This window comes from Trichechus manatus, unplaced genomic scaffold (assembly GCF_000243295.1).
Source record: "Trichechus manatus latirostris isolate Lorelei unplaced genomic scaffold, TriManLat1.0 scaffold00108, whole genome shotgun sequence".
Classification (NCBI taxonomy): Eukaryota; Metazoa; Chordata; class Mammalia; order Sirenia; family Trichechidae; genus Trichechus; species Trichechus manatus.
Genome location: NW_004444044.1, coordinates 3430385 through 3441275, shown reverse-complemented (window position 1 = coordinate 3441275; position 10891 = coordinate 3430385). Strand labels below are relative to the sequence as shown.

Sequence of the window (10891 nt, the reverse complement as noted above, 5' to 3'; positions counted from 1 at the left end):
ATTTTTTATTGTATAGTTATACTATCGTTTATTTAACCCATCCTCCTTTTTGGACACTTAGGCTTTTTCTTTTTCTCAGTTATAACAGTGCCATATCTGCAATGTATATAGTGTTCTGTAACTAACTCTTTGAGAAAATAGTTATTATTTATTTGGAATGACTGTATTTCTAGTAGTAGAATTGCTGGCTCAAAGGATCCATACACTTTTGGAACATTTTCATATACTTCCAAATTGCTCGACAGAAAAATTTTCTCACTTAGCCTCCTACCTAATATAAATTGAGAGGTGCTGGTGCATGTTTCCTGTGCCCTTGCCAACACTGGCTATTATCAATCTTTTTAATTTTTGCCTCTTTAATAAGCAAAATGTGTATCTTATTTTAATAATTAGTTTTGATTACTAGTTAGGTTAAAATATTTTTCATGTGTTTATTTGTAGTAAAATTTTTGAACTGTGGAATGTTATTCTGGCCTGTTTTCATATAGTAGGGGTTTTCTCGTTTTATTAAGTTGTTTGTGCACATATATATTTACAAGTTTATATGCATATATGCCTATATATGTGTGTGTATATATGTATGTGTGTGTATATATATATATATGGATGTATATGTATATATGCACACAGACTCTATTCGCAGATATATACTATTCTTGGTTTTACCCACAGATTCTAAAGAGTATCTTTGGGCCTTAGCTTTGTAAAGATGACCATCAGTTTCTAAATGCTTTTTTTTTTTTTAAAGAGAATATAACCCATGACCTGGGGGAAATTCTAGTTAATTTTTCATTACATGATTTTCAGGGGATGGGGTCAAAAGGAGCTAGTAGGGCATTCAATTATGTGCTTGAGTGTGTTGGAATTTTTTTTTTTTCTTAGGTGTACAATATTTTACTTGGGCTTGTTTTTCACGTGCACTGAAGTGTGACTAAACATTTTTGGGTACTGCCATTATGTAAAGAAGAGGCCCAGTCTTGTTAAATATTCCTTCGTCAACTTTGTAGTTAGCCAGTTATGGGCAGTGAGGAGCCTGCGAGGGCATAGGCTTTAGGTATTGGACAGAGTGAGGGTGGGTGGGAGGCGGGGGCCGGGGGAATCTCAGGATTGGGGTACTCTATTCCCCACTCCCACTGCTCTAAGAAAAAGTGATTGGTTCAGACTAATTTTTGTTCAAATAATTTTGGATGGGTCATTAGTGGGGAAGGAGGGAAAGTCCTGTGATTGGACCTCCGTTCATCTGAGGACTAAAGGTTCTTTGTCACAAGCCACACAGACCTGGAGTGCTGTCCTGGGAAGCGGTAGAGAGCTGAGATACAGTTTAGAATCAAAGGAATAGAGAAGGGTTTTGATTTCTTTACAACTTTAGACGGGGGATAAGGGAGGCTCAGGAAGAAAGATGTCCACTGAAAATATGGAAGGGAATCCCAACAGCCTTGCAGAGGGAGGAAAAGCCCAGAGCTACACTTTTCTTAGGGTTGTCCAGCCTGTATTTAACCACAGTATTTTCACTTCTGCAGTCTCTCCTGCCGCAGAACGCATTCGATTCATCTTGGGAGAGGAGGATGACAGCCCCGCACCCCCTCAGCTCTTCACTGAATTGGATGAGCTTCTGGCTGTGGATGGGCAGGAGATGGAGTGGAAGGAGACAGCGAGGTGAGGCTGGGCTGATTGTGTGTGCTCCTGGCCTGGGGGAAAAAATGCTGAGCAAGAAAGTTGTGTCTGCGAGCGCCTTTCTCTAGCCTTACTGCTTTGAATAGTGTTGGGATAAAGACAAAAAGAATTCTATTTTTTTTTCCTCTATTACATTGATATGGATGCAAGGCACCCTTTACTTCACGGCTGGAGCACTGTTTCATTGATCTGTGTTAATATTTTGCCCTTTATAAAATATCAGAAGTAATTCTCCATTCATACACCATTTAAAATTAAATAGCAAAATATTTATTTTAAAAGTAAAATAGTTTAAAGAGATAATAAACTCAAGCACCCAAAGATGACAGCCGAGAGATATATTTCCACAGTCTCCATATACCAGAGTATCATCGAAATCTTGTCTGACTTATTACTCCTTCCCTGTTAGGAGGGAGGTTGCAAAGGAGTTTGTTACACCTTAAAGTCACTGTTATTTCAAGTAAAAACCTGTCATGTTTTAGATGTCCAACTACAATCAAGAAGGTTTACCTGAACTTGAGGTTTAGAGACCTGAGTTCAATTTTAAACTCTGTTGCCTGTTAGGTGCATGATACCCAGTTTCTTAGGGCTTTGGTTCCATCATCAATAAAGAATGGATAATAAGGCTGTATAAATATAATACTATACATGTAATTATATAATGTATTTGTATATGCATATATATGTATATATACATGTATTTATATATGGAAGTGCTTTATGAATTATTGAGCACCACACAAATATCTAAGGTTTTAATAATCTCATGATAAGAGAGCTTTTATATCTGTTTATATATGTGTGTGGGTATACATATATATACACACATATATGTGTATATATACATATATATCTATACACACACATATGTGTATATATTCAGGTAAATACTCCAGACAAAATCTACTTCTGTGACGTATAATAATTATGTAATATGAAGACCTGGATATTATGAAGCTGTTGATCTCTCATTGTCATCATTACATCGAGATTCCAGTGTATTTCGCTTTAACAAACAAAATAATGTTAAGATATACCTTTTCGTCTATAATTTAATTCAAAACAATTTAATTCAACCAGTATTTTCTGAATGCGTACTGTATGTTAGTTTTTTTTAAATATGTACTGTATGTTTTAGGTACTGGGAATATAGTAGTGAACAAAAGAAACTTATACATAGATCATTGAATTTAATAAGTTTGGAGTGAGTTCAATATAATGTCTTAAAACCTGAGGAATGAGGCAAACCAAATCAGTATCCCAGCTTTGGGTTTAAGAAAAATAAAGGAAGGGAAGGTGAAAGTTTTCTCCTGTGGTTATAGTTAGAAAAAGGATTTGTATCTGTTGTTCTGTTTCTAGATAGATTGATCTGGAGTTAAAAGGAAATCATTTCTTTTTATCATCTTCGATCAGTAAGAGTAGATGATCTATACAGAAAGAAAAACCCAATAGCTTTTCCTTTTTGAGGTGAAGGTGATTTTAAGGCATAAAGGAAAACTTATTTTCTGAGGTGTACCTCGAGAGCCTAATACATTATATCATTTATAATGAAGTCTTCAACAAGTTAATTGGAGTTTTTTTTTTTGTTACTTAGACATATGCTTTATAGGTTTATGGGTTTATTTTTATTTCCACATTTGAAGTAGTATTGAGTGTCTTCAGCTATTTGGGATTGTTAATAGTGAAGAAGCTTCTTCATAAATTAATTCATTTGATAATAGTGGAGAAGATTTTATTTCTCACTACGAATTTCTAGATGATGGAGACTTCTGCAAACACCTGCTTTTAAAAAGTTGGGTAGAATCCATGAATCATTTCATAACTTCTGTATCTTAAACCACGTCCAGAAAAAAAAAAATCGTTCGATTTTACCCCTGTCCCTCACAGTAGTATTATAGAAAGAGTTCTAATCTTTTAATTTTTTATTTGTTGGATAATTCTCTTTTTAATATTAAGGCTGCTTCTTTAGTGGGTGTGCTTGTTTTAACTTTTCTGTGTGATAGTTAATGGATTTTGTCACCTTCTAATTATAAAAGCTTTCCATAACACATTTCTATTTCTCTATCTCTGATGCTTCTTCTTGAGCTCTTCATTCTTTACTCTTTGGGGCCTCTTTCTACAATGCAGTAATTATCTCTCATTTGCCTCTTTCAGCACCAGTAACCTGTATATACAAATCCTCTATAATGTACACTTGTAGTCATAAAACATGCTCCTAAAGAAGGCTTCCAAAGTAAAAAGTACAACCAGTATCTCCATTTCATTCGTTTTTCCCCCTTCCTTCTGATAGGAAAATATAAGATGAGAATCGTACTTGGTGCAGCCTGAATTAAATGTTGGGAGACTTTGGTCTACTATTCGTTTTCCTGCTAACTAGCCATTTAACTTTGAGTGAATCACTGAGTCTTTCTGAGCGTGAGTTTTCCCTTCTGTCAGATGAGAGTCATATTGGACTGCATCCTCTCTAAAAACAGGCTTTTTTAAATAACTCTAAAATTCTGTTCCTGTGTGTATACACCCACCCCTCACTTATTGACTATCTCATTACTCAATATTTTCCTTCTATGACAATAGTAAAAAATCTGCTATGTGACTATTTTGCATATTAATGACATACATCTGGCAGTAACGAACACCAAGGTGTGAAGTGAGAGTAACGCTGGCTGTGATGGTTAAGGTTATGTGTCAATTTGGGACTGGGCTGTGATTCTCAGTGGTTTGGCAGTTATATAATGATATAATTTGGCAGTTATATAATTATATTATTTGACAGTTATGTGGCTAAGAGCTACAGCTGCTAACCAAAAGGTCAGCAGTTCAAATCTACCAGGTGCTGCTTGGAAACTGTATGGGGCAGTTCTGCCCTGTCCCATAGGGTCACTCTGAGTCGGAATCGACTCGATGGCAGTGGGTTTGGGTTTTGGTATGTAATGATGTAGTCATCTTCCATTTTGTGATCTGATGTGGTCATCCTCCATTTTTGCATAATGCTGATTTTTGCGTAACGACTTTTGGTCTTTGGAACCTAACTATGTTGATAAGTGAGGAGTGGGTGTATTGGTATAGTCATCTGTGAGTAAAAGAGCCACTTTGATTCTTATTCTCATCTTGGAGTTCTGTATGAGAAGCTATAATAGGGATAGATCTCAGATGTAGTTTTCTATTTTATCTTTCAGTCAAATGCAAACTATATTTTCATGATCTCTGGGTCTGAGAAAGGTAAAAAGATCACAGTTCATTGTATAGGTAATTCAGTGTTGAATGACATGGACACAGTATTTTCATTTAAGATTCTTAAAGATTAAGATGATCTTGAATACGTAAGTGTTTAAGGATGAGAGCACCCATGTCATTTTGTTTGTCCCAAGAAACTGTAGGAGAGCATGGGTGGTGGGAATACATAGTGTGTCAGCAGGAAGTTAGTCAGGAGCAAAAAATAGTCACAAATAGTCTACATTCTGTAACTTCTCTTATATAGGGCTTGTCCCAATTGGTATTACTTAATCAATCATGTATGTGATTGTTGTTTTGCTGTTTGTCTTCCTCACTACACTGAAGGCAGGGACCACCAGGTCTGTCTGTTCACTACTGTATTCCCAGTGTCTCACAATGCCTGACTAATAGGTGCTCAATAAATATTTATTGAATGTGTGATTAGGTGAGAACTAATTACCTTAGAAATAACTGCTCCAAATATTATACTTTCTTAGAAATAGTAATTGACCAAAATTAGATTTCTGTGATAATTCATCCCTCTATGACTGATGGACAGCTGTGGAGTGACAGACACACAGTACATAGCATACCACTGATGAGGTTAGAAGGGGACTTATGTTTAAAATTTAAAACTAATTTATCAATACTGATACAGATGCCACCTACATGTGTATCTCTAGTCCAGAACTGTTTCTTAACTCAGTTGGACATCTTCAGCTGAATAGTTAATATTAAAAAAACCCCACCAAACTCATTGCCGTGGAGTCAATTCCAACTCATAGGATGGTTAATAGGCACGTCAAAATCAACATGTCCAAAACTGAGCTCCTGATCTATCTGCCTCTCTTCTGCTCCTCCTACAGATTTCCCCATCTCAATAAACAACTCCATTCTTCTCATTCCTTGGGCCATAAACATTGGAGTCTTCCTTGACTCTTCTTTTTCCCTACATTCCTTGTCTGATCTGCTGGCAAATCCTATCTCTTTTACCTTCAGAGATATCCAGATACCCAGAGTCTCATACATCCTACATCCAATACCTGCACAACCCTGGTCCAAGTCACCATGATTTTTTGCCAAAATTACTGCAGATGTTTCCTAATTAGTTAGTCTAACTTATACGTTTTGAGAATTTTCTATTTTTCTGTGAAAACCCTTATTGATAGACTTTTTTATTCCTTGGCAAGCTAACCCTTCAGACTCCTCCAGTTTAATGTGGTTTCTACTGTGATCCCATATCCTGCAGAACACAATGCTACTCCTCCCCATCTTTTAAAATTCTATATTTTTCATTTGGCTGATGATTTTATTTGACCCTTACTTCCTGTACTCACTAGAGCCTATTCTCAACCTAGCAGGCAGAGTAATCATATTAAAACAATTGTCAGATCATGTCATTTCTTTGTTCAAAACTTTTTAATGGCTTCCCATCTTGGAGTAAATGCAAAAAGCCATGAAACAACCTCTGAAGCCCACATGAGCTATTGTCTGTGATCTGTTTGACCTCATCTCCTGCTTCTCTCCCTCTTGTTCACTCTGCTTCAGCCTCACTGGCCTTCTGTAGTTCCTTGCACCAGCCATGCTCAGGGACTTTGCACTTGCTGTTCCCTCTGCTTCAACTACCCTCTTTGCCCCATACCCCTACTGGTATCTACATGGATCATTTCCTCACCCCCTTCAGGTCTCTATTCAAGTACTACCTTCTCAGTGTCTGTCCTATCTAAAATTGAAACTTTTCCCAATAGTCCCTATCCCCTGTCCTCCATTATTTTTTCTTTACCACTTGCAGCCATTTAGCATATTACGTATCTTGTCTGTCTCTTCCCAGTAGAATGAAAGCTCCATGAGGGCAGGAATTTTGGTTGTTTTGTCCACTACTGTATTCCTAGAGCCTAGAATCCCCCAGCATAGAGTTGATGTTCAAGAAATGTGTTTATTGAATGATTGGATAGAGAAATAGAACCTAGATTCTTATTTTGTGGTTTCATTTAAATTCTGTTGAGAAGTTTGGAGGTGACTGTGTGTCTAGAAAGGATTCAGATTTTCAGTAATCTTTACATCCTGCTACATGTTCTGCTTCAGAATGTTTTCACAGTAATTTCTGACTGCCATTAGTGATGTCCATTTTCTATGCGTGATAGTTTTTTTTTTCCTATTAAAAGTTCTCAAGCCTACTAGACTAATAAAAGTTTAGTGCTTAGAAGGGATTCATTTTGCATGTGAATGTGTGCCGTGAATCTTTTTTTCTGGTTAACTTATGAATTTTGACAATTCTTTACTTTTCTGTGAAAACCCCTATTGACAGACTATTTTATTTCATGGCAAGCTAACCCTCCAGGCTCTTCCAATTTAATGCAGTTTCTACTGTGACCCCACACACTACAGAACACAATACTACACCTCCCCTCTTTTAACATTCTATACTTTTCAGTTGGCTAATGGTTTTATTTGACCAAGAATATCCTACATTGGGCCTAAGCATTATTGCTGTTTTAGTTCTACTTTAAGAAATTCAGATTAGCTCTGTGCATCAAAAAATATGGAGATTGGTTTCAGTAATAAGGAAGATAATGTCATTTAAGTTTTGGAAAGCACAACTGTCATGTAAAACTGTGAACGGGGCAGTCTTTATTTCTATGAAGTTTGAAGTAGCAGCCAAATTACTACTCCCCTTTTCATATCCTTTTCCTGCTTTAAAGGTTAGAACATTGAATTTTCAGTAGCTCTTTCAATATAGAGCACAAGTTCTGTGCAAAAGGTAGAATTACCAGACCTGAGAAATGTATACAATCAGTGGGATGGCAGAGAATGTCACTCTTTTTGAGAGTACTCCTGAATATTTGATTATTAGAACAGTGACTGTAGAAATGATCCCTGAAAGTGTAGTAATCAGCAGGGACCAGTCCCTGCAGAAGGACATCATGCTTGGTAAAGTAGAGGGTCAGCGAAAAAGAAGATCATTAAGGAGATGGATTGACACAGTGGCTACAACAGTGGGCTCAAACACAGCAATGATTGTGAGGATGGTGCAGATCTGGGAAGCGTTTTGTTTACATAGGGTTGCTATGAGTTGGAATTGACTTGATGGCACCTAACGACAGCAACAGCAACAACAACAGAACAGTGACATTCAGTAACGTAGCAGTAATTACAATAGAATCATTTGGTATTAGTGAAGAAGCCTTTGCCCCTCATTAAGAATTTCAGGTGCCTTGCATTAGCTTATAGGCTCATGAAGCAAACTGGTAAAAGAATAAGTCATGGAGTCGTGGTCCAGCTTTGGGATGGCCCAAAAGCCAGGAGGAAGGAGCCCCCTACCCCCACCCAAACTGTTTATTATTTTGAGTCAAGAATGTCTCTGCAATAATGGTTTTTGGCTTTTAGTTTACCTTCGACTAATTTTTAAATGCGCAATGCTGGACTTCACTACTGTTACATGAATATATGTTAAAGATCACTCACCCAGTGCGATTCAAATTGTACTTACAAACCTGGGGGAAAAAAGAAAGGCATCACAAGTTTCAACAAACACAACAAGCCAACTATGGAAAAGAGCATCTATATTTCACTTCCAGTTAGACAGCATGTCCACTCATCCTGTGGGTTTGGAGAGAGACCACTCTCTTCCCAATCTACATAAACTTTTCTGTCTTTTCTTACTGGATTACTTCGGAAAATTCCATTTCATACCAAGTTTATTTTTCTGTAGGAAAGACTGCAGGACAAGGAATTTAATCATCTATGTAATTATATAATCATCTATGTAATTATATGTAGTTACATACACTGTTTTGCAATAACTTTCACCCTTGATCTCGAAATTCAAGAATTCTCCTTAATAACACCATTTATCCCAGGTACATAGTAGTATTGACTTCTTTTATGTGTGATGAGGTGCTATTAATTAGCAAGAAAATTTTTAATCATTTTTAATGGTACTTTTATGTAGTTGGATTATATTCTAGTGCAAAGGTCATGCCTATTTTCCCCTGTAAAACTGATACGTTTTTAAGTTAGAGGTCTGGACTTTTCTTAATTACATTTAATCATATGATTGGAAAGTTGCAAAATTCAGCGATTCCCAGTGGGCCTTCTGTTTCTTCAACAAACGAGTGAAATGCTGTTTGGTTGACAGTCGAAGTGCGTTAAACTGCAAAGTACTCTATCATTATTCTTCTAAGACCTTGGAATAAATAAATGTCACCTGATACACTCATCCTCTAAGGTTACAATGGTTTTGTAATCATATGCCTTTAAAAACCAGCTTCTGAAATTAATTTTCTGTAACATGGCAAGTACTAAGACAAAAGGAAAAGAAGGAAACTTATTGCAAATATATGGTTATTCATAGTTATCGTGAAGGGTAGATAGTGACTTTTAGTACAGTCTACAGTAAAAATGTCTTTTTTTTTTTTTTTTAAATGTAATTACATGGTTCTAAAGCACCTTTACAAATTCATTGGCATTTGGCTAGGCTGAACTTTGACACCTTTGCCTTAGCCTTTTCTTTAATGGATTCTGATTTGAGTTAAATAGTGTGCAGTTTTTTTTTTCTCCCCCAAGTTTGTCCTTGATATGTGAGGAAGATAGACATAGTATGTGGAGTTTCTGCAATGAAACTACCTGGAAACAATCTATTTAAATGAGAAAACCATTATTTAATGTCTAAAAGCATGTGTTTGAAATATAATTAGTTCCTTGAACAATTAGAACAATATATTTTAAAGACATTTAATAGGTATTATTATTTTAGAGCCTCCCTCATGCTGTTAGCTCTGCTTATTAATATGACATCATCACAACATTCAGTGTTTATGGAACTCACAATGAAATAGATGCTAAATTGAACTATGAGATAATCCTTATCCTTAGGAGCTTAAACTCTAAGGAACTGGCTAGTTTTGAGATTTCCATTTCCATTCCCTTACCGTTAAATCTTGACCTGAAGGGCTGGTGTAATCCAGGAGGATGAGTAATGCTATTTCATAAATCTAACCTAGTTAGTATTCATGATTTCTAAAAGTACTTTTAAAACTTGTTCAAAGTCATGTTTAAGTCCAGTCAGGTTACTTACAATATAAACTATCGAGAGGAATGAAAAGAAAGATTGGCCACAAAAAAAAAAAAAAAAAGGCAGTGGTTTTGCTTTTTTTTTTTTCCTTTTAATTTTTATTATTGCTTGGACAGTTGAGGACGAGGGCTGAAAATAGCCACTGCTGCATACTGTATGTAAGTGAGGCTTAGTATCTTTTGCAGAATGTGTTTGATAATACAGGTTTATGGCAATGGATAGAAGGGAGGAACATATTTAGTAAAGAGAAGAGGGAAGTGAGGTCTATCTAAAACACCCACCCTTACTGCATTTCTGGCTGGTTCTTGACATTTGTCTTGGGCTTAAATTCTATGACCAAAGTTTCTATTCCTCAGCTAAATGCTGATAAGAATAACTTTCTGAATAAAAAAAAAAGTTACTACATTCTTAATAGATGATGGAATTCTATGTAACCCTGACTTGATTTTAAAAATCATGGAATCCTCTAGTAATGTCTTATCTTGAGCAATAGATTATAACGTCAATGCAATATGATTCACATAGCAATTACCAACAAACTTGGTTAGAGATTCTGTGATCAAGCTCGAAAAGAAGATACAGTAAAACCAACAAAAACTGGAACCTGTGTAAGGTGGAAACTTGTCAGAGGAGGAAAACTCACATATTTTTTACTAAACAGAGAGTGATAGAAGAGTGGTGACTGCACCCTGTCCATGGTGGAAAGCTTGGAAGATCCAGAAAAAGAAGACAGTTCCATCAAGTTCTGGCTTTCACGGGTTTCACTATGTATCTAAAGTTAACAGATGTAATATACTCCAAAAAAGGATTACTCTCAAATTAACCCCAATTACCTTTTATTGTTTCAGCGAAGCCCCTAGAATTTTACAAAAAACAGAATGTAAAATTACCATTTTTTCTCCCAGTGTCTTCTATTTCTGTAGTTCTAAT

General features: G+C 36.1%; 1 protein-coding gene across 3 annotated transcripts in view; it reads left to right on the top strand.

Moving 5' to 3' along the window:
* The window catches only part of SLC4A4 (solute carrier family 4 member 4), a 410477-nt gene that overhangs the window by 171210 nt on the left and 228376 nt on the right, over positions 1-10891 (top strand). For all 3 annotated transcript variants that reach the window (XM_004383322.1, XM_004383323.2, XM_004383321.1), the window contains exon 4: positions 1521-1656. In XM_004383322.1, coding sequence (XP_004383379.1) covers positions 1521-1656 — 136 coding nt within the window. The remainder of the gene's footprint in view (positions 1-1520; positions 1657-10891) is intronic.